General features: G+C 36.7%; 1 protein-coding gene and 1 long non-coding RNA gene across 2 annotated transcripts in view; one reads left to right on the top strand and one right to left on the bottom strand.

The window, feature by feature from the left end:
- The first annotated feature begins 6 nt into the window (after positions 1-6).
- On the top strand, positions 7-4,245 carry LOC118762915. Its single transcript, XR_004998666.1, has 2 exons — positions 7-3,349; positions 3,563-4,245. It is a non-coding gene; the product is annotated as an uncharacterized LOC118762915 (long non-coding RNA).
- A 6,891-nt stretch (positions 4,246-11,136) lies between these two features.
- LOC115210422 (cyclin-dependent kinase-like 4) overlaps positions 11,137-27,680 on the bottom strand; it is a 104,036-nt gene continuing 87,492 nt past the window's right edge. The window contains exons 7-10 of the mRNA XM_036501949.1: positions 24,105-24,329; positions 19,355-19,554; positions 13,608-13,813; positions 11,137-12,283 (exon numbers count right to left, since the gene is read on the bottom strand). Of these exons, the coding sequence (XP_036357842.1) occupies positions 12,261-12,283; positions 13,608-13,813; positions 19,355-19,554; positions 24,105-24,329 (654 nt within the window). The 3' untranslated portion in view covers positions 11,137-12,260. The remainder of the gene's footprint in view (positions 12,284-13,607; positions 13,814-19,354; positions 19,555-24,104; positions 24,330-27,680) is intronic.

The raw sequence follows: 27,680 nt of genomic DNA, 5'->3' as shown, positions 1-27,680 counted from the left end.
GGTATGAAAGACTGTGTACTGTAAGCTTATTAAATGTATATATATATATACACACACTCACACGTGTGTGTGTTTAAAGAGATATATACTCTCCTTTTCTACAGACACACAAACTTGTCAATTATGGGTTTGTCACTTTCTTCATAGTGTTTCAAGAGAACAAGTTCTCAGAAAGAAAAAGCAAATGAAAAATGTTCAGTTGTCTTCTTCAAAGCAAGAATGTTATCTTTTTTCATCTCTTTTTGGTTTTTAATTTTTTTTTTTAAACATTCATTTTCCATGTCAGCATGGATTAGATGGTTCTGAAATCTTGGATAATTCAATGAAATGTTGAAGTATTTTGACCGTTGAATGCCCCCCACCTCACTCATCTTGAAATGAGAAAGTGTATTTTTCAACTAGGTTGACAAAGGTAATCTAGGTTGTATTCCTTGATTTGTGGCACAACACAAGACTGCTGAAAATAAATGTTTAAAAAAAAAAGAGAAAAATCCACATAAAATTTATTGAAATTTGTCACTAAATGGAATAATTTCTTGATGTTTTTTAAACAGTCTCTACTAATAATGGGTCCATTATTCAAACTTTATCTTCTGCTGAATATTTCATAGGAATTCTGTTTTAAAATTAAGATACATTAAAAAACTTAATTTTCATTTACCTTTAATTCATGAGAAAAATATAACAAAAATTTAAATATTAACGTGTTTTTTAAAAGAAATTTATGTAAAAATCTTTTTGTTTGTGTGTGTATGTTCTTGTTTCCAACTGTTATAAACTAGATTTTACTCAAAGGTATGATTAAAATATTTTTAAAGAGTAACTAAACTGTGTACATCTCAGAAATTCCTAATTAGTATATTGTTGTTATTAACTTTAGCTTTTAATAATCATAATTATAGTCTTTTTATTAAATGATATTTTCTGATACCATGTTTTATATGTTACAATTAAAGACTTTTAAAAGAAACCCTGTTGTGAGAGCTAACTAACAATGGTCGTTAAAATTCTAATATGTTTAATATTTGTGAGAAACTAATATTAATTGTGATCCTAATGTAATATAAATTTTGATAAAATTCTTTTAGAAGTAGAAAACTGTATTTAATTATGAGATTTAATTATAGTTATCTCTTTAGTTTTATGACCAAATTTTACTGGTCTCAATGTTCTTTTCTTGTTTCACAACATCTCTTCATTAACATATTCAAAATATTTTTTATAATTTTTCCCAATCCTTTTCCCCATTTTCTGATCCATTTGTTGTGTTTAACCATTTCTTGCATTTGGTGACCTCTCTTCTGTATTGGCTTAGTTTTATCATGCTTGTCTTTAAAATCCCCCAACATTTTTTTTTTATAAGTGTTCATTTTATAAAACCTACAAAATCAAAGTCATTATCTTAAAGATATTTGTAGTTTTTAAAGATGCTCCATATTTTAGTACAATACCACATGACTGGAAGAATTTCTGTATATATATATAAATTCTTGTATGTATATATATATATATATGTGTGTGTGTGTGTGTAGGCTCATTATTTTACTTATTCCTCTCCTCCTTACCCAGCCCAACACCCAGATATATTGAAGCACTTCAGTGTCATCAATTCAATTTTTCAGTGACTAATGCAGCCATGCAAATGGAAAATTATTGCCTAATTATAAGAAATTGTTAAATATTGATCTCTTGCATTGGCACAATCTCTACACTAAATACTAAGAACTGTGTTATATTCATTATATTGTTTTATGGGCAATTGATAGGGATTACACCTCAGGGCACAATGTTTTTTTTTACTAGGAATCTAGGGATAAGACCACGGGGTACCATATACAATTTTTATGGACAAGCTGTAGATATAAGAAATATACCTCAGGGTACATTTTGACAGACAATGGTAGTGATAAGAATTATACCTCAGGGAATCTACAAACTCAATGTTTACAAGTTTTACAAAGGAAGTATCTCAGTAAATTTCTATCAATTAATTATGTCTTTTTAATTACACTTACATATCGTTAAAATGGATCAATTCTATAAACTCAGAACAGTATTTTATAAAGTTCAGTATTTGTACATTGTACTGGTGGCACACCAAAATAATAATAATTATTATTATTAGAAGATAAATTAACAATCTTTTATTTAATAGCAATAAATATATATTTTTGCATATATTTATTAAAAAAAAAAACCAAAGAGATTTTTTTTCAGAATGATTATTTTATCAGTTTAAAATTATTGGTTGTTAATTAATTGTTGCTGTTATATTAATTGAACAGATATCCCTCCCCACTCCTATCCCCATACTACAATAATGTCGTAATAGGAGAAATAGTTCAAATGACTTCAAAAGAATTTCAGGTTCATAAAACACAAGACAAAAAAATTAATTAATTAATTAATTAAAAAAAGGAAACATTAATTTATTGATGGTACAAGCTGTTTTTAGATATTGCAAAAATATCCAAGATGGTCCAGAATTGTTGTAAAAACTATTGATTTTTGTTTTCTATTTACTCTCTAAAATTGAAAAATTAATACAATTTTATATATTGATATATTTTCAATGTTATTTTTATCTCAATAATATTCATTTGACTTCGATTGGTGATGTGACAGATATTTATTTGTATTACAAACTTGGTAAGTAAGAAGTAAGAAAAATCCTCAATGTTTATAATGAAATATCTCTAAGCAAACCAGAACAAGAAATCCTTTCTTAAAATTTAAGGGTCTTTAGGTAGAACCTATTATGGTAACATTACTCTCTGCTTCTCCATTAACAACAACACAACCTTTCTGTATTTTATACAGAAATTGTTGCCATTCACTTGACAGAAGTAAATTTCTTGGCAACATTTTAAAAATATTTATGGAACTGGTGGTTTTAGGGTTGAACTTAAGTCAGTGATTTTAACCCTTTCATCACCATATTTATTTTGAGATGCTCTGTGTTTCTTTCAATTATTTTAAATATAACAAAGAGTTTAGTAAAATAACTTAGTTATCATTAGGCTAGTGTTAGGAACATAAATTGTGACTAAGGTTTGGTGGAAGATTTTAATTCAAAACTTATGAAAACACGATATTTCTCCTACAGAGCCAGAGCCAGTTTCAGCTGGGTTGGTAACGAAAAGGATTAAGCAAAAATTTTGTTGACAAATATAATTACTCAGAAAACCTTGTGTTGAATGTGTTGGAAGTCTTAAACATTGGTTTATGAAGGACTGAGAGACATGTAAAAATAAATGCAACGAAATATGTACACTAGATATAAGCACAAAATGCATGAATTGAGAGTTCAATATCTTATCTAGCCATTGGACCTCAAACTGTTTCTACTGTTTAACCCTTTAGTGTTTAAACCGGCCAAATATTCTACATGTTTTATATTTGAACTAGCCATATCTAGCCTCTCACACTTAACCTACATTGACATTCTAAAAATAAATATTCACATCATTGAGATTTCAAAGCTATGAGATAATGTATGATTAATTCAAAACAATTTGAGTGAAAAAGCATTACATTTAACTGAATAATCTGAACACCAAAGGGTTAAATGAGGATAAATCTAATTAAGTAAGTAAGTTTGCAAATGATTTTAAAAGTGTTTTTAATCCTTGCATTCCCCAATTATGGGTCACTAGTTTAATAAAAAGAGCTGGACCTATCTGACCAAATTTATTCCTTCATACTGTCTCTTATATATATTTTACCCATTTGATTCTGGCCATTTTTTTTTTTATTATTTTACTTCTTTTGATGATGATCTAAGGGGGCTTCAAGCAGTAATTCAACAAATATTTACTTTCTGTAAGCCCAACTGTTTGGATAACATCATAGTTATATTATATTAAATGATCCCTTTTTTTTATTTATTTACAAAGGGAATTTGGTATTTTAACTAGAAATCTTCTGATCAATAGCCAACGAATACTACCATGTATATATTCCAAATGTTATATATATATATATATATAACATTTATACGCATGTGTGTGTGTGTGTATGTATACATATATATATAAAACATATACGTGTATGTCTGTGTATAAGTATATATATATATATATATATATACGCACACACACTCATAAAGTGATTAACTTCATCTTTAAGTCCCACCTCTTCTATCAGATTCTAACCTCAACTCTTTCTCACATTTTCTAGAAATTTCTTGTTTCCTCCTCTCCACAACACCCAAGGCCTTTTACTTGCCAGATTTGTTGCCAAAAATAAAAGAATCCATAAAGTTTTAGAAATGAATCTTTTATTTTCAATATGTTAACTGCTTTTTATATATGTATTACCAAATAATGACAATTCCACCTTCCAAACTCCTGAACTGGCAAAAGGTGGCTACGAAAATCGAATTTTTGTTGGCTTCCCATGCAGTTATTCTTTGTAAAATATAAGATTAATTGGTTCCAAAATGGCTATTTTTTTTCAACATTTTTTTTTTTTGTCTTTTGGTATTAACAATTCATAAATTACCTTGGTTCTTCCTGAATTACATTTTCAATGCTATACTTTATATCTTTATATAGTTTGTGATTCTACATGCAGAGACGTGGAAGTGCTGAACACTTGTTTGTGAAATGAGTAGAGTCTGTTATATGTAAATTTCATTTATTTATGTGTCCAGCCCATGCCTTCATGGAAAACAGACATTAAACAAGGATATATTTGTGTGTGTGTGTAATATATTCAAACATTGACTTTTGTTGAATGAATGAAGAGAGAACTCAATACATGTTGAAGAGTATGTTATTGATTTAAACTGAATTTTTTTTCATGACTTGGGTTTCACACTACTGCAAGTGTTGATCATACTTGCATGGTGATTGTAAACTTGTGTTTCAAGGAAGGAATTCACTTTAAATATACCATATATATGTATGCATGCATATATATATTTATGTATGCATGCATGTATATATATATATATATATATATATATATATAACTTGTCCGTTAAATCTACACCTGGTTCATAAATATTAATTCCCAGATGGCATGAAATAATGTAAGTTGCAGTCTGATAAACATGGATTTAAGTGACTGTAATACATATGCATACATAACATGAACATACATATACACATACGTCTTAACATATGAACATTCTCATCGTTCTTGTTCATCCATCATTTTTGAAATTGACCAAAATTCTACATCTTAGGTACCACTGCATTAAAGAGCTTCAGAAACAGCACATAGCTACATGAATAACTGGAGAGTTGACTAATCTCACCTCTATTACCCCCTCCATGTTTCATCATGAACTACAAAACTACTGAACTGCAATATTACATAATATATTGACTGCTGCAACAAAATGTTTGCCGTTTATTTGTGATTCCAAGAAGTCAGTCTGGACTTGGATTAGGAATGACTGCACCAGATAACTGGCCTCTCTCTCTCTCTCTCTGTGGACCTATGAGAAGCCGGGCCAGTATGAGTGGAGATATACTGGATATGCATCAGTATGTGCCAACCATGTTCTGAGGTACATGTGCTGCTGTGATGTGGTGATAGAAATTCAGTCTTCATATACAGAGAGAGAACTCCTTAAAGAATTTCACTGCCCACACTATTTGCTCCGGAGGTAGTACACTGTGACATAGAGACAGTTTGTGGAGCAAAAGGTGGAAGGTATGTACACAATGCTGAGAACTAGTGGCATATGAGCTGTCCTGTAAAGGAATTGGTACATCCCTTACCAAGGGTACTCTTCTTCCTCCCACACATCCACACCACATACATACACACTCACATATTCCAACTGGTTTGACAGTATTAGGCAGGCATTGGTGTCTACAGTTTCACACACATGGAATTGGGATATATTTCCTTTAAACACTTTTATCCTAAGAAATATAAAACAATCTTTGTATTGTACACTCATATGTTTAACATAATTGCTACTAAATCTCTCTCTTTCTCTAACCCCCCCCCCTACAAAATAATCCACTCTGGACTTAAAGTTTGTTTGTACTAAAAGAAAGAAAATGACCATTGTTGCGGATTATAACATTATTATTATTATATGAACTTTCATAAGGCAGCAATTTAGAGGAATCATTTGAGCATTGGACATAATGCACAGCAGCAACCAGTTACAGCTATTTGCATACTGAGTTCAAATCCCACCAATGTCAACTTTGCCGTTCATTCTTCTGGGATTTGAACTCAGAAGAACCAATAAGTATTTTTCTGACACTAATGATTCTGCCATCTTGCTACCCTATTAATGGTTGTAAGACTTTCTAATTTTGGTACAAGGCCAGCAATTTTGAGGCAAGTGGCTAAGTCCCATTGCACAACTGGTACTGATTTTATTAACCTCAAAAGGCTGAAACACTAAGTCAACCTCGACAGAATTTGAACTCAGACCATAAAGCACTTCAATCAGTGTGCTAATTGTTCTGCCTTCATCAACAATAATAATAATAATGTTTGTATGAAACCGTTGACTAAAACCAGACCTAAACATGACTTTCTTCGTGTGTGTGTGTGTTCAACAATGATATTGACTAAAGTTTTCAGCAATTTCTAAAGTCTGCATTTTTGTTTCAATTCTCAGTTGGAAATGTTTCACTTCATAAATTATTCTGAGAAAGAGACACTCATTTCAACTGCTCACTTTCTTTTGTCTGCTACTAAGGTTTTTATGCCTATGCAAGTAATAGGAAAACTTAATCCTTTGTTGTTGTTCTTGGAGTTCTTACTAACCCCACCAGTCTTCTAATTTCTCTCCTTTCCCCCTAAATTTCCTAATGCCTTAAATAATAAATTGTTATTTAATCACGCCTTGTCTTTGACTTCTTTCTTTTGCTTGTGGTCTTTTTTTCTTTCTTAATGTTTTGTTTAATTAATATGGCACCAGTTTGTGGTAAGTTGCATGAATTTTAGAATTGAGAGAATCACCCTGTTTCCATTTCATTATCTTCATTTTACAGTCTATTTGCCAAGTTGATATCAGCCAAATTGGTCACCTTAATCTGAGACAGTTTTAATTTGGAGTTCTTTCCCTCTTGAGTGAGACAAAGGTCCACATTCCACTTAAATGTTGACCTGGTTCCCATAGCTGGCTGCCCTTCCTATCACCAACCACATTAGCTTGTGTAATGGGTTCATTCTCTCATAGTGCCAGTACTGGAGAGGTTGTTATCTTTTTGGAAAGACTAAAATAGCTTCTACCCCTAGAATCATTTGCCTACCTCTCCACAGAATGTACTAGGTTCATTTTATCATGGCACCAGCATCAAAGAGCTTGGCTTGATCTGAAGAAAGGTAAAATGAGGAATGATATTGGTTGAAAATGTTGGCACAAGGTCAGCAATTTCTGGGACGGAGTGTCAATTCCATCAATCCTTGTACACAACTGCTTATTTTATCAACCAAAACAATGAAAGGTAAAGACAACTTCGGTTGAATTTCAACTCAGAACATTAAGATAGACGAAACATCACTAAACATTTTGACCACTCTGCCAATGATTCTGTCAGCTCATTGCCTTGGAATGAGGAATGGTATTATTTGGTAAAACTACTATGAGTTTTTCTTTTTAAGCTACTACATGTTCAAATGGTGAGGCTGGTTAAAACTGAAAAGTGCAGAAAAAGCTTGCTGCTGCTCACGCCTGCATTTGTGTCAATGTATAAATGAAGGGGTTGTAAATGCAGCCAACAGAAGGGAAATAGAATGAAGATACTTGTAGGAAGGTAGACTGGGGAAATGTATGTTAATGGGTGGTAGACAAGAAAATACATCTTGCTGGTGGGAGATGAAGAAAACAGATTCTTCTGGGTAGAGAACTAGGAAAACAGGGATTCTGATCAGGTTGACTATCATCATCGTTTAACATCCGTTTTCCACGTTAGCATGGGTTGGGCGGTTCGACCAGGGTCTGGAAGCCATGGAGGCTGCAACAGGCTCCAGTCTGATTTGGCATTGTTTCTACAGCTGGATGCCCTTCCTAACACCAACCACTCCGTGAGTGTAGTGGATGTTTTTTACGGGCCACAGGAGACTGGCAAACGGCCACGATCGATTGGTGCTTTTACGTGTCACCGACACGGATGCCAGTCATGTGGCGCTGGCATCTGCCATGTTCGGACGGTGCTTGCCTTTTACCGTGTCACCAGCACAGGTGTCTTAACTACTATGAAAATAAATATTACCAAGTGGTAGATTAAGAAAAATACATGTTAATAAAGTACAAAGTCTGTTGAGGGGCAAATGCTGGGCAGGGGACTGGAAAAATATTTGTCTCTGGGAGGTAGAAAATAGAAAAAATTTTGCCAGATGGTAGACTAGGAAAATAAATATTACTAGCTAATAAGACTAGTGAAAGATGCGTTAATGTGTGGTTGAGTAGGAAAATACAATACAGTGCTAGACTAGGAAAATTCCTGTCTATTGCATGGTAGACATGCGTAATACATGTTACTAGTGTGTTTTCCTGTAAAATATATACCACTACATGGTAGACTTGGAAAATATGTGTTGCTGTATGAGAGACTGGAAATACATTTTTGTATAGCTGAGAAGGAAAATACATGTTACTGGATAACGGAATTATATGTTTAAAAGAGTTTAAAATGTTGAAATGGTAAATTTTGACTGAAAAAAAATTGTAAACTATTTCGCTTTGGGATTTGGTTTGCAAGATTCTTTATATGAGTTCGTGTGTTGAAGCATATTCTATTGTGTCTGGGGAGAGTCATTTTCTTTTTGTGCCTTATTGTATAACACACTCACCGGTAAAATTTCCACTTTTTTCTTATTTTATTTTCTTCAAGACGCAACGAAAATTTTAGGAAAATAAAAATAAGAAAAAAGTGGAAATTTTACCAGTGAGTGGTGAGTGTGTTACACAATAAGGCACAAAAAGAAAATGACTCTCCCTAGACACAATAAAATTGTAAACTGTTCCATTATTGTTATATTATTCCATAGATTTTCCAATCTGCTTACATAAACCAGGAATTACTGCCATAATTCTTTTAATCTCGTTTTTTTGGGGGTTTTTTTAGGATTCTTAAAAGTATTGATTCCACAATTTACATATTTTTGTCTTTGAGCTATCTCATAAATTATGCTATTTTTGTGCCATTATTTGGTCAATGTTCCACTTGACCAGATGATATTTCATGTTGGTTGGCTACTGTTAATTTGTGCAATAACAAGTTGAAACATGGTTCCAAATCGTTAAAAACAGTTTGGCTGATTTGACAACCAAAACAAAAACAGTTCACAGCTGATGGCTGACAGAGGACAAAGTGTGAAAGTGTTTGTAAACTGTGAACCCACCAAACAAATAAAATATGCAAATATGGACTGAGCTGTTGTAGTCACAAAATGTTTTTCATTACAAAAATGTTTGTTCAGAAGTTTTGAGGTCACGAATTGTCGGCTTGTTTCAATGTGAGTGATTACGAAAGTAGGAAACTTGAAAGATATTCATAGATATAACAACAATAATTAATTATACTGGCTCGTTTATTTCTTAAATACCAACAAAAATGGAGATGGCATCAGATCTGGAGTGTAAAATGATATAATAATAATTACACAGCACTATTTTAGAATGTGAATGCATTCTAAAATAGGACAAAAATCAAAAATGGCGACTTTTAGATATTAATGTTCAACAATCAAGGTGAAGTTAATATTTATATTGTAGAAAGTGTACGTAGATATTGTCATGTTTTAATTTCAGCAAAAAGAAAAATCACAGAATTTGTATGTGTATTAAAACTGGTAAAAACAGTTCTGTTGAGGCTAGACCAAGGTTACCATCTAACTAGTTTGCAGAGAAAGAGGTTAAAACAAGATAGCAAAATAACAACTTACACATGTTCATTTATTTGTTTTACATCCATTTCTCCATGCTTGCATGGGTTGGAGGAATATGTTATTTGAGACATTATGTTACAGCTGCATATCACTCCTGGCACACCATTCACCTGTTTTTCAAATAAGAGATCACTTATTTCACAAAGACACCACTTGTATGACAGTGATACCTGTTCATAAATATCAAACGATGTCAAGACAAGGAGACACGTATACACACACACATATTGTACAGTTGTATGTGTGGTTGTACATATACCACACGTGGTTCCTTTATAATAATGACAAGGATTTCAGTTCAGTTATTCAGGAATCAAATAAAATTTATTATATTTATACTTTTGTTGTTTAGAGTAATTCACTTCACCTTACCACAGTATCATTTATAGTGACTGAACCAAAGCCATTAAGACTGGAATTTCTTTGCCAGAAGCACATTATATGATAACAGAAAACAAAAATTGATGACCTTTTGGTCAGTTTTCTGGAAGCTTATTGATTCATGCAGGTGCGATTCTCATGTCAAAAAAATTCTAATGATCTTTCTTGGACATTCATAGAAGGAAATTGGTAAGTTCATTTGCTTTGAGGAATGAATCATTAAGAAACTCCTTTATGGACAAATTCTTGCCAACAACACAGTTTCCTTATGTTGCAGATTTTAAACTGTTTCATGGAAACTTGATTAGTTTTGTGAAATCTGTAGAGATAACTTGCCTTTTCAATAGATATAAATGAAGAAAGTGATATTGATTGAAGAATCTTCAACGGAATCTTGAATGTTCTGTCATTCCTGCCTTTTCTGAAGATGAATAGGTGATGAAATAAACTCTGTATCTTTAACAAGCTATGCAACAGGTTAACCAAAATTAAGGTTCTGATTTACCATTTTGACAAACAAAATGAATTTCTCATTGATGTTTAACTTGACTTCAAGTATTTCTGCAGTTTCATGATGCAATTGAATGTGTGTACCAATGGAGTTGATCGATCAATGATGTTCTTCCTTTACAAGAATATAACTCACCTTCATAAATTCTTACAACTTGACTGCTTGCATTAAGAATTGGTCGATTTTTATATTTCATTTACATTGCACTGTTCTCTTTTTCTCTATTTCTTCATCATCATCATCATCATCGTTTAACATCCGCTTTCCATGCTAGCATGGGTTAGATGGTCCAACTGGAGTCTTGGAAGCCAGGAGGCTGCACCAGGCCCAGTCTGATCTGGCAGTGTTTCTACAGCTGGATGCCCTTCTTACGCCAACCACTCTGCGATTGTAGTGGATGCTTTTTACATGCCACCGGCACAGGTACCAGGGGAGGCTGGCAACAGCCACGATCGGTTGGTGCTTTTTACGTGCCACCGGCATGGAACGTTTCTAAAATCAAAAGCAGAATTATCAATATCAAGATTAGGGCTTACTAAAACTGTGTTACCAAAAGTCCATTTCATCAGTCCTGAAGTGTTTTTATTCCTTGTTCAGTTAACTATTTTATGGCTGCATTTGTAAAGAAATACACATTTGCTCATGTTTTCAATTAATTTTGCAAATAAGTCAAGAATTTGGAAGGTTTTTGTGGAAGTAACTTTTTCATTAAGTTACTGTTTAGAACCTCACACCAAAACATCAAAATGTTTTCCCATAAAATTTTTGAGAGGTTTTAATTTAGGTTTGAATATTTTAAAACAAGAAGTTTTGTATCATAGAAGCAGAGATGGCCTCAAAGTTGGTTAATGTCAAAAGAATTAAGATAATATGGGATTATTAGAACTAATGGTAGACTTTGAAAACTGAGTCCAGGGAGTTTTCTCTGCTCTGCTGTATCTCTGACCAAGAAATCTAATTTTCCTTGCATTCAAACAAGATACAGCATTGATTATTAATTTGAATTTCTTTTCTTTCATTAAAAAAATTGTTAAATTTAAGTAAAATCACAAAAGAATTTTGCAAAACCATTCTGACATTGTTGTTGATTATCTCAAAGACTCTGTTGAAGTCTGAAGACAGAAACCTGTTGACCAATCAGTTTTACACTAAATACTTGTTGAATATCCAGATATCCACCATAATTTACAACTTGCACCACAAACATGAGTTCAGCATCTACAACTTGTTGACCACAAGACTGACAATTGCCCATTGTCAGATGAAGATGGTGAAAGGATTTACTTGGAAGAAATAAATGTGTGAAATTGAGTTGAGTTTCACTTTTTTTTTTCTGTTGCATATTTATTTCTTTTTATTCTGTCTGTTCTCAGAAAATATTGAATTTGTCAGTAAATGCCAAATTAGAAATTTATTTTTATCCCTTGGAAGACCAGCTCAAAGACTTAAAACAGTTTTGTTTCCTTTTCATCCTATCTATGATTCAATGGTACATTTATCTGTGGGACTGTTCATAACCTGAAAGTAAAAATGATTTCACATGAACACAAGTTGCCAAATTTGTAAGGAAAGAGTTTAGCCGGTGGAACTGACCACAGCTTATGACAGATTAACTCCAGAAGGATAAATGGTAAGTGAACACTGGTTGGATCTGAACTCAACATGTAAGATGAAACTGATTATGGAAAGGTTAATTGCAGATGGTCAATTCTTATTAAGAAAGGAGTATAGTTTGTTGAGTTAATACCAGTATATTACTGGTACTTGTGTTATTGACAACAGAGAATTGAAAGGCAAAAATAATTCCATTAGGTTTTGAACTTAGAAACAAACTAAATTCTGTAAAAGAATTTCTGTTTCAAAAATAATACAAAAACAGTAGATGATTAAATGTAACCTTTTGTTTGAACCATCATCATCATCATTGCTTTAGCATTCACTTTGCAATGCTTGAATGAGTCAGAGGGAATTCACTGAGTTAAATTTTCTATGTTTTGATGCCGTTCCTGTCACAAACAATGCTTCCATTGCAGGTTATATCTCTCTTTGGCCAGACATGTTTTCATTGAAAGTAGACCTACATTATTTTTCCTTTTGTTTCAATTACTATTGACTTAGACACAGAAATGTGCCTTTTTATAATACTGTATCCCAAGCTACATAATCTAATGTGTCTATATTCAAAGCAGGATTCCATACCCAAATCTAAGGTTTTGTTCAATCAACCATTCAAGAAAAAGAAAACTAACAAGAAACATAACATATATATAAGAAGTGGCATAAACTATAACAACAGAACAAGAAAATGTTACAAAGGAAGAAAACAAACAAAACCTAAGCCCTCATCAGCTGTATCACTAAAGTTGATAGCAGTTTCAATGCCTTAGATAGAACTGCACACCTTAGGGTTATCAACTATAGGATATGATAAATAGACAATAGAAAAAGAGATTTGGGTGTAGACTCCTGTCTTAAATATAGGTTCATTTGATTATGTAGCTTGGGATACAGTATTATAAAATTACTGAGCAGAAAAAACAGGATCTTCATAACTGCATCTTTCATATAAAGTCTTCTCAATCAAAGCTGACTTTGAGCTGAACTACAACAGCAGCAGTAGTAACCTCTGGTCTATACATAGTTAATTACCAATATATTGGTCCATATATGGCTAATTACTAATATAATGATCAGTACATTAATTACTAATATATTGACCTGTGCATAGCTAATTATCAATCTATTACATACTTGTTTCTCTTAACATAAATGCTAAACACAATGGGAAATAAAATGACTAAATGGTGTTAGGAAGATTTGAAACCTTCACCAATTCACTTACTCTCCATTTTAGGTAAAATTAATATGTTTCTTTTTTCAGGTTCATTCAGCTTGATTTTCTTTTTTTCAAAATGGCTGAGTCTATCTTGTATTTTGCTCTGGCCACTTCTTGCATAAAGACTGGAGAAATGGTGCTGCAGGAATTGAAAACGTTGCTGGCTTTGGCTGGAAGAACTTTTGCCATCTGATTGGCGATTTTCCATTGGTCTGGAAATACAGTGAAAGAGTAAAGAAAGGAGAAAGGAAGGCAGGAAAGAAGAAAGGTAGGTATTAGAGGGGAAGGTAAACAATGTAAAAACAAACAAAGCGAAGAAAGGACAATTTCTGTAGCAGTGGCGATAGTGATGATGGTGGTGGAGGGGTTGATTAACAGGACAATTACAATGTGCCTTGAATAGCACACTGCACTCTACAGTGCACTCATAACTACACTCTACACTGTACTCAACACTGTGCTTAACACTGCACTCAATACAGCACTCAACACAGCACTCTATACTGTACCGTACACTTGACACTTCACTCTACACTGCACTCTACACTTCATTTTACACTGCACTCGACATTGTACTCTACACGGCACTCTACACGGCACTCATATACATGATAGAGAGTATAGAGTAGAGTTATAAAGTCAGCTAGAGTCTAACATTACTATAGTGAAGAACCTTTAAATCATTACAAACTCTTCTGTGGCTCACCTTTAGTTATGGGGGCCATCCAAGCAGAGCCAAGTGGGAATGATGGAATACATAACAACCACAGTTACATATAACTGCACCACAACATCTCTATGTAACAGTACAGGGTCTCGTTTAAACTCCATCTCTGATACTGACACAATGAACAGATGCCATTTGCAATCAGCTCATCACAATATAAGTAAACAGACATAAAAACTAGGACAATGAGGATTTGATGTCCAATTTTCCAAGCAAGGCTTAGACAGGTCTTCTCTATTGCAGTGCCTTACTCACATTTGTAATAATCCTTTGTCATCAGCTCCCTAAAATTCCTCATCTTTGCATGAAGTCTTCCCCTTGAACATGATCCTTCTTCTGCTTGGATTACCTCTTTACCCAACTGATACCCTCCATTTACATCACACACCCATTCTCACTTACAAAGATCTTCTTCATCTCAATCACTGGTTTAAAAATAAAAAAATAATGAAATTATTGTATACAGTGCTCAGGTGCACCACAACTTGTCAAAAGTGCATATAAAGCGTATGCAGTAATGTACAAATGTCTGGAAAGCAAACAGTGTATGAGTCAGATACATGCTTGCGTGTGTATGGAGGGGAGAAAATCAGGTGTAGTGTTGGCGAATCTAGGAAGCATGGAAGTTTTGAAGGATGCAGTGCTCCGACAACTAACAACTGAAGCTGGCAGTTTGCTCCATGCTTCAGCAACTCTTAGTGTGAAAAAATGCTTCCGAAAGTCATGGGAGCTGTGCTGTTTTCTGACTTTGTAAACATGTCCACAGGTGTTAGACAGGTGGAGTTTGAAAAGGTGCTCAGAGTTATTGTTTGTAAGATGGTTAATAATTTTATGGGTGTCTGCCAAGTCAGCTGCCAGACGTTGGAGTTTCAATGTATCCATGCCCAGGGAAGTAAGGCGTTCAGAATATGGCAAATGCCTGATGGAGGGTATTCTCTTGTTCTGTTGTTTTGTTTTGTCATTTCTTGTCACTTCATTTCTACTCACTCATCCATGCACACAAATACATTACACAACCAGCATAGCTTCAACACATCATTTCTTCCCAACCTTTACCCACAGGCTCCACATTCATTACCCATGTTTCACAACCTTGCAATGTTGCACTTTGTGCTCAAACATTTCCAAGAGAACACTTTTATCTCCAAGAATATTTTCCACTCTTATTTTGGCAACACTACTTCCTGAACAACCCCACTCAACTGCTAATTTCTTTCTTTATTTCCCACAGGGCGCTAAACACAGAAGGGACAAACAAGGACAGACAAAGGGATAAAGTCGATTACATCAACCCCAGTGTGTAACTGGTACTTATTTAATCGACCCTGAAAAGGATGAAAGGCAAAGTCAGCTCAGAATGTAGCAGCAGACGAAATACCGCTAAGCATTTTCTCTGGCGTACTAACGATTCTGCCAGCTCGACATTATTTCATACTTGGTGAAGGCACATGGCTCAGTGGTTAGAGTGTTAGGATCACAATCATGTGGTAGTGAGTTCGATTCCCAAACCAGGCTGTGTGTTGTGTTCTTGAGCAAGATGTTTTACTTCATGTTGCTTCAGTTCACTCAGCTGTAGAAATGAGTTGCTGAATCGTGCCTTTGCCTTTCCCTTGGATAATATTGGTGGCATGGAGAGAGGAGGCTGGTATGCATGGGCTAATGTTGGTCTTCCATAAACAACCTTGTCTGGCCTTGTGCCTCGGAGGGAAACTTTCTAGGGACAATCCCATAGTCATTCTTGACCGAAGGAGATTCTTATCTTTTATTATGTTATACTTGGTTTTAACAGAAAAAAAAACCCAGGAAAGTGTCTCATACACAGGACAAAGTTAAGGGTGCAGCTTATACACAGGTAAATTTGACAGGTGACCCAAGAGAAACTCTCAATTACTTTTTGAGAACCTTCTAGACAGTTGAAAGAATTCATTTCTTGTCAACTCTTCCTGTTAACTTTTCCTAAGTATTTGTGTCACATATGAAGTCAACCTCCTCTCTCAGCCTGTCTGCAAGCTCACTCCATTTTTTCTGCACACATACTTTACATCTGTGCACAGTACAGAGTTCCTACCAATTCCTCCTTTTCTGCATACTGAAGATGGTCTCTCCTCCTCTAATGGCACCAGAGTCCTGCTTCCTTTCCTGCTAACTACAACTTTTGGTTTTGCTAGGTTTACCAAAACAAAACCCTATTATTCTACACTTTACTTCCTCCATCCTACACCAGTACGAACAGTGAACATGAAACAATGATGAAGATGCTGTTGCTGTTGCTGTTGAGTGAACGGCCTCGTCCCAGAGCTCGCAAGATGGGAGAAGTCCGAATCGTGGTCCTTTGCTATTTGTAAGAGCCGCAGAAGAGAAAGCAGGTCAACCCCCGACACCGAGAGCATCGACGGATGGATGAATGCGCATCCAGGCTCAGCGGTTGCATAGAAAGTCAGGGATAAGAAACAGGAAGAAAGAGTGAGAGAAAGTTGGAGCGAAAGAGTATAACAGGGGTCGCCACCACCACCCTGCCGGAGCCTCGTAGAGCTTTAGGTGTTTTCACTCAATAAACACACATAACGCCTGGACTGGGAATTGAAACCGCGATCTTCCGACCACGAGTCCACTGCCCTAACCATTGGGCCATTGCGCCTCAACTTCTGCTGCTGCTGCTGCTGATGATGACGACAATATATCTATATATATTACACACACACACACACACATACTTCGCATCATCATCATCTTTTAACGTCTGCTTTCCATGTTGGCATGGGTTGGACAGTTTGACAGGAGGAGGCCAGCTGGGGCACTGTCCACACTACCAGTTGTCTGTAGTAACATGGTTTGCCCAGCTGGATGCCTTTCTTAATGCCAACCACTTCACAGAGTGTGCTGGGTGCTTTTTACATACCACTGGCACTAGTGCATTTATGCAGCACCATCATGGATGCATTTTACATGGCACCGGCCCCTCCTAAAGACATGCCCCTGTGTGTGGGAGACAGTTATTTTACTTAGCTTAACATATCTTCTCAACTACAGCAAATCACCCCACAACTGCTGGCCCCTTGTCATTTCCTCAGTGATGCCCATCATCTGAAAATCCTTTCTCACCACTTCACCACAGGTCTTCCTGGGTCTACCCCTTCCACAGGTTCCCTCCACAATATGAGCTCAGTGCTTCTTTACATGGCTGTCGTCATCCATACATGTCACATGATCAAACCAGGGCAGTCTCCTCTCTTGCACACAATATCTAATGTCATATGTATATATACTTATAAATTTGACATGGGCGATTCTTTCTTGTCTTGGGATTCACGGTCAAACGGTTGGGTGGAATTGCGTAAAAATTACACAGATGTGTAGAATGATTCGGTGGTGATGCTGAGCTTTGTATTTTTTTCATAGCTCCCATGGTTACCAAGATAATCTACTATAATAATACTCTTGTGTTTATGAATGAGAAAGGAAGGGGTGGTAGATGAATAAGGAAGGAAGGGGTGATGTCATACTTGGTAAGAGGAAAGGATGATAGATAAATAAGGAAGGGGTGATGTCATAATTGGTAGTGGGATGATGAAAATTGTATGCTGAAAAACTTAAATCAAACAGCGTTTCAACTCTGTGTGAATATATGTGCGTGTATTTAAAAGGGGAGGGGTATGTGAATGTGTGTGTGTGTGTATGTGTGCATGTGCGCGCACAATGGAAGTGGGATGGTTCATCTTTATTCGTTTAGTATTTGGGTTTATTTTTTGATTTGGTTGAATGCTGGTTGTTTTTTTTTTGTTGGTCAGTTTTTTTAGCATTGTGACAAGAAAAAGTCATTCTAAAATTGTTTTTTAATGTAACCAGGCTTAGCTCCTAGTATATATATATATATATATATATATTTATTATCATCATCATCATTTAATGTCTGCCTTCCATACATATATACATGCGTGTGTGTGCATGTATACACACTCACAGACACACTTATGTATGTAACAAGAAGTACTGAAGAAACCATGTCCATGTCATGCAATTCCACAGTCGCAAGAATGATGATGATGGTCATGAAAACAACAACAGTGATGATGACAACAATGATGGTTAAGACAACGATGGCAATAAGAGATGGCAAGAAGAGATATTAGCACCAAATGTGTGTGTGTGTGTGTTTGTGTGTGTGTGTGTGTGTGTGTGCATGTGTATGTGTGTGTGTGTGTGTGCATGTGTATGTCTGTGTGTGTATGTGAGTTGATTTGGCAGATGGAAACTGAAAGAAGCCCGTCGTATATATGTGTGTGTGTGTATGTGTTTGTGTGTGTGTGTGCATGTGTATGTGTGTGCATGTGTTTGTGTGTGTGTGTGCATGTGTATGTGTGCATGTGTATGTGTGTGTGTGTGTGTGTGCGTGTGTATGTGTGTGTGTTTATGTGTGTGTGCATGTTTATGTGTGTGTGTGCATGTGCGTGTGCATGTGTGTGTGTGTGTGTGTGTGTCATATGTGTATACAGGTGCAGGTGTGGCCATGTGGTAAGAAGTTTAATTCTCAACCACATGGTTCTGGGTCCCATTCCACCGCGCTGTCACCTTGGGCAAGTGTCTTCTACTATAGCCTCGGACCAACCAAAGCCTTGTGAGTTGATTTGACAGATGGAAACTGAAAGAAGCCCGTCGTATATATATATGTGAGTGTGTGTGTGCGTGCATGTGTGTGTGTGTGCGTGCGTATGTATATATCTATGTGAGTGTGTCTTTGTGTCTGTTCTCGTGCTGCACCACAGCTTGACAACCGGTGCTGGTGTGTTTACATCCCCACAACTTACCAATTCCATTAAAGAGACCAACAGAATAAGTACCAGGCTTAAAAGAATAAGTCCCAGGATCAATTCATTCGACTAACAATTCTTCAATGCTGTGCCCCAGTATGGCTACAGTCTAATGACTGAAATGAGTAAAAGATCAAAGTGAAAAGATACCTGCTGCCCTTGCAATATTGAAATGGTGAACTTATTAAGAAGGAACTCTGCAAAAGAAATCAACTTACATTGTTTGTATGCTTTGTTTAGAAATATATTTATGGCTGATTGGCGGCATGGCATCAGATATAGTGCAGTGATCGGGTCTAAGGATGGCATTGTCTTCGTTCCATGAATGTGTCAACTTTTTTTCTTGTTCCACATGAGGAAATATGCTGAACCATTTCGATACTTCCGTTGGTTTCTTGTTAATTCTTCCATTATTTTCCTTAAAAAATTCATTAAAGATCAACTATAAATTTCCTCCAATCACAAAATCAGGTTCCGTACTCATAAATAACAATTTTCTTTCCTGAATAAAATTGATAAACTTCTTTGCTAAAACCATTGATTGTATAAATAGCCTATCCCTCAAGGGACAACAGCTGTGATATTTTAATGGTTATGATCCCATACAGTGGAAACAATGACCCAGGATCAAATCCTAGTTTACAGCAGCCTTCATTAATTTTTCTCTTCAACCTACCCCTGCGCTGAGAACAGACGTAAAATAATGATGGTGATGATGATGATGAATGTTTTACCATCATCATCATCATCTACTGACTGCAACTGTTGGACACGATGTGAGAGGAGTCGCATATCCCATCCCATCCTCAGTGTCCTGAGCTTAATCCCTTGTTGTCGAGTCATCACTGCCTTCGAGGGTTTTGAAAAGGGATCCACAGTTCACCCTTCCATGGTTCCATTCCCAAATAATGGCTTGGCTTGCAGGTGGATAACCCTTGGCGCTTATGAAGTGCATGGAAGGGTTCAGCTGTGCTTCTGCAATATCATTGGTCAGAGCAGAATACATGGCCACACTGGAACACAATGGATGTTAAATGATGATGATGATGATGATGGTATTCCAGTATTCTATAATGACATGTAAAGTATGATGTGTATGTGTATGCATATGTGTGTGTATGTGTGTGTGAGTGTACATGCATACACATATTTACATAAACACACACACACATACACATGTATCATCATCATAATGATCATCGTTTAACATCTGCTTTCCATGCTGGCAGGGGCTGGACCGTTTGACATAGAGCTGGCTAGCTGGAAGATGTTCAGACTCCACTTGTTTGTTGTGGCATGGTTTCTACAGCTGGATGCCCTTCCTTACACCAACCACTTAGCAGAGTGTGCTGGATGCTTCTTATGTGCCACTGGCACTGGGGCATTTATGCTGCACCAGCATGAGTGCATGTCATGTGACACTGGCATGGGTGCTTTTTATGGGGCACTGGCACCTGAAAGGACCAGCCTGTATGTGCGGAAGACAGGGATTTTATTTAGCCTGACGCAATTTTTATCAAGTACAGCAAATCACCACATCTCCTGGCCCTTTGTCATTTCCTCAGTGAGGCCCAGCTTATGAAGATCCTTTTTCACCACTTCGTCCCACCCATTCCTGGGTCTAACCCTTCCACAATTAGAGCTCAGCACTTCTTTATGCAGCTATCCTCATCCATACGCATCACATGACCAAACCATTGCAGTCTTCTCTCTTGCATACAACATCTGATACCTCTTACACCCAGTTTTCCTCTGAAAATCATTCACACTCTCTCATGCACACACACACTGACATTACCCATCCCAGCAGAGCATGCTACTTTCATTTCTTCACATGTCCTCCTGTAGTCAAAGCCCATGTTTCACTGCCATGTAACATAGCTGTACATACACACAGACATCTTACAGTCTGCCTTTAACACTGAGGGAGAGGCCCTTAGTCACCAACAAAGGTAGAAGCTCTCTGCCCAGCCCATTCTTATTCTAGCAATTACATTTTCAGATCTCCTTCTACCACTACTAACTTGGTCTCCTTGGAAACAGCTGTCTACAACTTCTAATGATCCCCATGAGCATGTATATATATATATATATATATATATATATATATATATATATATACTCATATATGTGTGTGCATATGTATTTGACTGTGGAGGTGTGTGGCCAAGTGATGAGGCTGTTGCACTCATGATCATAAGATTGTGGTTTCAATTCGTGGACCTGGTAATGCATTGTGTTCTTGAACAAGACACTTCATTTCACATTGCTCCAATCCACTCAGCTGGCAAAAACAAGGCAGCATACCGTCCAAGAGGGGAATGTGATACATCACAGAATCTGAGGAACTGATCCTACAAACCAATGGCCTAGGAAAGGTCTTTGATCGTTTTTTGGATGTTTGAACTGCTTTCCAAAATAAACATTCACTTCATCTTAATGACTCCAACAAAGCTACAGCATGTTCTACAAACACTCACCTTTGCGTGCAATGCTTCTTATAAAAAAAAAAAACAACAGTAAACAAGTCAAGATGATTACATAATTCCTGTTCTTTTGTCATTCATTCATTAATATTATGCTGTCTAAAGGTGGTGAGCTAGCAGAAACATTAACATGCCGGGTGAAATGCTTAGCAGTATATCGTCTGTCTTTACATTCTGAGTTCAAATTTCACCGAAGTTGACTTTGCCTTTCAATCCTTTCGGGGTCGATAACTTAAGTACCAGTTGTACACTGGGGTCGATCTAATCGACTGCCTCCCCCCCTCTCCAAAACTTTGGGGATTTGTGCTTAGAGTAGAAAAAAAAATTTTGAAGATGAAAAGGCGGCGAGCTAGCAGAAATGTCAGCATTGCAGGCGAAATGCTTAGCGGTATTTTGTCCATCTTTACGTTCTTAGTTCAAATTCCACTGTAGTCCACTTTGCCTTTCATCCTTTCGGGGTCAATAAATTAAGTACCAGTTGTGCACTGGGATCAATCTAATTGACTGGCCCCCTACCCCAAAATTTTGGGATTTGTGCCTAGAGTAGAAAAAAAAAAAATTTTTGAAGATGAAAAGGTGGCGAGCTGGCAGAAACATCAGCATGGGAGGCAAAATGCTTAGCGGTATTTTGTCCATCTTTACGTTCTGAGTTCAAATTCCGCTGTAGTTCATTTTGCCTTTCATCCTTTTGAGGTCAATAAATTAAGTTGTGAGGTCGATCTAATCGACTGGTCCCCTCCCTCAAAATTTCAGGCCTTGTGCCTAGAGTAGGAAAGAATACTATGTTGTCTACTTTCCTGACACTTTTACTGTAAAGCATTCATACATTGAATTCTAACTGCTGTTTACTAGCATCACTATGCCTAAGTGAAACCATAATATATGGATTATGTCCTTGCCACCCTTGTTTGCCAAGTTGATTGCACCTCAGCCCTGTCTCCTTGCCCACACTCATCTCCTAATTGCATCCCTTTCCCCTCCTTTTCCACCTCTTCATTTGAAAATCCTATGGGTCTTCCAACTTCCCCTAGCCAATCCTACAACCCTCCCTGTAATTCCCAACTTACCTCTCCAAAATCTATGCAGCCTATTGGTTCATAGCTCTCTCTCTCTCTCTCTTTCCCTCTCCACTTCTACCCATCCTGGTTCCTTCCCTTGCTCCAGACCCTGGTGTCACACCTGTCCGTTCATCACCCAACACCATCTCCCTCGCTGGAACCAACCATCGCACTATTCACATCCATGACTCTTTCTCCTGTACCTCTTTTAACATCACCTGTTGCCTCAGATGTATCCTTTGGGGATCATTATATGTTGGTTACTCTAGCCACCATCGACCCAACAGATTTACAGAACAAGGCAACGAGCTGGCAGAAATGTTAGCATGCCGGGCGAAATGCTTAGTAGCATTTCGTCTGCCGCTATGTTCTGAGTTCAAATTCTTTGATTCTTTCGGGGTCGAGAATTTAAGTACCAGTTATGCACTGGGGTCGATGTAATCGACTTAATCCGTTTGTCTGTCCTTGTTGTCCCTTCCATGTTTAGTCCCTTGTGGGTAGTAAAGAAATAGGTATATCGTCTGCCACTACGTTCTGAGTTCAAATTCTGCTGAGGTTGACTTTGCCTTTCATCCTTTCGGAGTCGAGAAATTAAGTACCAGTTACGCACTGGGGTCGATGTAATCGACTTAATCTGTTTGTCTGCCCTTGTTTGTCCCCACTATGTCTAGCCCCTTGCGGGCAATAAAGAAATAAAGATTTACTGAACAATTCAGAGACATCTGCCACCAAAAAATATCCCTGTCACTCTTCGCTTCTGCTTGACCAACTACTCCATCAAACGCCTCGCTGTCTTCAGCTTAGACTTACCCCAGGGAATCACCACCATTACCACCTCCATCACCAAACATCACCAGGTGCAACAATACATCTTCACACTGAAAACTCAAATGCCACTTGGACTTAACATTCCTCAATGCATAACTGGTACTTAATTTCTCCTTCTTGTAACAGGCTTCCATTTCTCTTTTTCCACTCATTCTCCTTTCCTCTGCTGTTCCCCACTTTTCTCTCCCCATTTATCTTCCACACACTTCCACATACATAACTTGCATTCCATCCCATACACACACATATCATAGTACATACAAAAACTCCTCACTCATGCCCTCGTACACACATGTACACACATACACGCTCGTACACAAACACATATCAGTCAAAGCTTGCAATGTATACATTCTGGTTTTCCGCCATGTCACCCAAAGTATGTTATATTCCATCATTCTACCTTCCTCATCATTATCATCATCGTTTAACGTTCATTTTCCATGATGGCATGGGTTGGACGGTTTGACTGAAGTCTGGAAAGCCAGGGGACCTGCACCAGGCTCTAATCTGATCAGGCAATATTTCTACAGCTGGATGCCCTTCCTAATGCCAACTACTCCTTATCTACTACAATATTTCCTTAACTGATTCACCTTTCCTGCTTCTTTTTCTTTCTGTTTATTCTTTTTCTCTTCATATTTCACAATATCGCTTGACTTATGATGAACTTTTTGTAAATGTTTGCTATGTTTTTCACGATGTATTTTGGCTCGAATTTCTTGAGGGAATTTTGAACAAAAACTGTCTTTTTGAAAAAACCCTTTTTTAAGTAATTGTGTACATGTTGGTCTGTAGTTAGGGTCCAAGTTTAAACATTCCTGAAATTAATACAATAAAAGATTTCACTTTAAAATGTTGATACTGCATTAATTTAGACATTGTTTAGATTATTTAAAACAAAATACAAAAAGTAAAATAACGTGTGACTGATTCAACAATGGCTCTTTCTCACTCATGTCTTCTGGATGGTACCATCTTACACCATGATTGGTTCTGTACCATTTTCTCAGATTATACATTGAAATCTCCTAGTCACCAACAACCTAATTTTAATTACTAAGGTAAGAACAATTCAGAGATTTATTGCAAATTTTTATTAAACTTGTTGCCTGCTTTCTAACCATCACCTGGTCCACAAGTGTTTAAGGCAGAGTTCACTCTATTGCAAGTATTTTGGTCAGGCCTCAGGTCTGAAGGTAACCTCCAGCCAGTCTTGGAGCATCTGAAAATGGCTATGAGCCTTTCTTCTTTAACCAACTGGGAAAAAACTGACTAAAGAGCTGTGTTGGTACTAAGAGATATATAAAAAGGAAAAATGGGCCTTCGGTCGGTTTCTCATTAAGTTTTGATTTTTATTTTAGTTGTTGTTATTGCTGCCAGTGCCAGGTCAGTACAACTAGCTGGTGGGGGGTGCTTGCCTCCCCTTTGCAAATATAAGGACTCAAGAAATGTGTCAAAGCCGACTGGAAGCGTTGATGCTTCCTAGGGCTAAATAGCGGTGGTGTGATTCCCTTTATGGGACTGTCACGTTGTGTTGACAGTATACAACCACTATATCACCCCACCACCGCTCATGTCTCTCTGAGACATTTAGAAATTCAATATTTTTAAATTTGTTGATTGATTTCTATAATCAAGAGCCTGTACTCTTGTTCAGATTCATTGATCTGTGGTGTCTCAAAGTCTCCTCAAAAATGTCAATGAATTGTGTGTTTTATGTACATCATAGGTGCAGGAGTGGCTGTGTGGTAAGTAGCTTGCTTACCAACCACATGGTTCCGGGTTCAGTCCCACTGCGTGGCATCTTGGGCAAGTGTCTTCTGCTATAGCCTCGGGCCGACCAATGCCTTGTGAGTGGATTTGGTAGACGGAAACTGAAAGAAGCCTGTCGTATATATGTATATATATATGTATGTGTGTGTATATGTTTGTGTGTCTGTGTTTGTCCCCCCCACCATCAATTGACAAGCGATGCTGGTGTGTTTACGTCCCCGTAACTTAGCGCTTCGGCAAAAAGTGACTGATAGAATAAGTACTGGGCTTACAAAGAATAAGTCCCGGGGTCGATTTGCTCGACTAAAGGTGGTGCTCCAGCATGGCCACAGTCAAATGACTGAAACAAGTAAAAGAGTAAAGAGTAAAGAGTATCATCTAAAGGCAGGGGATGTTTCTGATGATGAAAATCAGCAGCGGTCAGATAGACATGTTTGAATCTGCTACAGCATATCAAAAATAAATGGATATAGCTTTGTTTAGATTTTCACTGTTCTACATGTATTTCATGAATTATTATCTGTTTGTCAGACATCAGAATACATCATGAAACAAGTTGTTTGCTGATTTCTTTAAACAAATGTCAGTAATCTTTGTTACATTCATTGATCCTGGGTAACTTTGATTCCCCATGAAGTAGAAACACTGCAGCGTCTCAAAATTCCTTAATATCAATAAATTGCATCTGTTATGAACACACATTGTCGAACGAAAGGAGACGTTCTTCAATGATGAAATTCAACAGCAATCAGTATGCAGTGAGACAGGAATGATCTATTTTGAGTTTGCGGCTTAGGTCAGTTGTGCTTTGGCAGACTTCAGCCAATCAGAGCAGGAGGTGTAATAAGACAAGTAGCAATTTCCGTCCAGCAGAATGACATATCTTTTTGAAATAGCTTGCAGATTTGACGACATAGAAGCAACATCACTCTCTTTGACATGTCACATTTTCAGCGTCCACTACCAACTACACGCAACTCCTTTGATGCATATCAGCTTCCACTTTGCTTCATATAAACCTCAGTGTATATAGTAAGTCATGCGATTTTCCCTGTCTCGCATACACATATATTTAATTCCCATTCATATGCAAGATTAATCCTTGTTACCACTTGCTAACACTCATTACACTTCTGAATAAATTTCAATGCTTTTGCTTTATACACTTGTCTTCTGAATATTCTTTATTCACGCTTCTTTCAGAAATCACTAAAAATTAATTCTTTCTATGAATTGTCTTTAAAAAAATGCTAGCTACACACATTATGTTACAACTCGAACACATTACATATAGGAGACATTTCTTCCAGCTTACTTTAGTGACCATATGTTACAAGTATATTGATATTCAAATCTACAAGAACAATTTGAAAATGAATAAACACAGTTTTACCGTTTTTTTTTCTTTTTATTATTATTTCAGTTCTTATTTCTTTATTGCCCACAAGGGGCTAAACATAGAGGGGACAAACAAGGACATTAAGTCGATTACATCGACCCCAGTGTGTAACTGGTACTTAATTTATCGACCCCGAAAGGATGAAAGGCAAAGTCTACCTCAGCAGAATTTGAACTCAGAACGTAACGGCAGACGAAATACCGCTAAGCATTTCGCCCAGCGTGCTAACGATTCTGCCAGCTCGCCACCTTATATTATATTATTATTTCAATTCTAACTATGGGAAGAATTCACATTGTCAAAGGAGAAGGAGCTAAGTTCATGACACTTTGCAAAGACTCAGTAACCAAAGGGAAGATGGGAAGAAGATATGCTCCGACTGGAAAACTAATCTCAGCGTTTGCAACAAGGTGCAGTCTGTTAAGAAACTTGGAGAAGGAGTAAGAAAATCTTCTCAAAATTCTCAGAATCAGATCAATTTCACTGATGGGCTTCGACACAGTTTCCATTTACCACATTCTAGTTAGAAGACTTTGGTACAACCAAGGCTATAATAGTAGACAGCAAACCAAGGAACTACCCTGCACACAAAGTGAACTTCTTGACCACTTGACCTTAGCCATACCCCCATCACTTTACCTTCACTCAGAAATAAAAAAAAATAAAGGTGGGGTTTGTTGTCATCTTGCATCCTTTACTGGAATTTAAATAACAGCAACAGTGAAAAGTTATAAGCTAAACTTTTGAAAAGCCTTTCATATTTTTACTGTTCCACTTACAAATTAACTTTGTAAAATGTGTGGTAATTGGTTTTTAGGTTAATGGCCGAATACATGGCCGAATACATCATGGATTATAAATATAAATGTGTACATTTTCTTTTGGGATTTATTTAACTTTTCTCCTTTACAGAATCGAAAGCAGTCACTAAAAAAGAGACAAGGCTGTTTTGTTTAAACCAAGGCTGAGCTCTTGGGTCTTGTGGTTATCTGAAAAA

This window comes from Octopus sinensis, linkage group LG4 (genome assembly GCF_006345805.1).
Source record: "Octopus sinensis linkage group LG4, ASM634580v1, whole genome shotgun sequence".
NCBI classification, from domain to species: Eukaryota; Metazoa; Mollusca; class Cephalopoda; order Octopoda; family Octopodidae; genus Octopus; species Octopus sinensis.
This window is presented reverse-complemented; position numbering and strand designations above follow the sequence as displayed.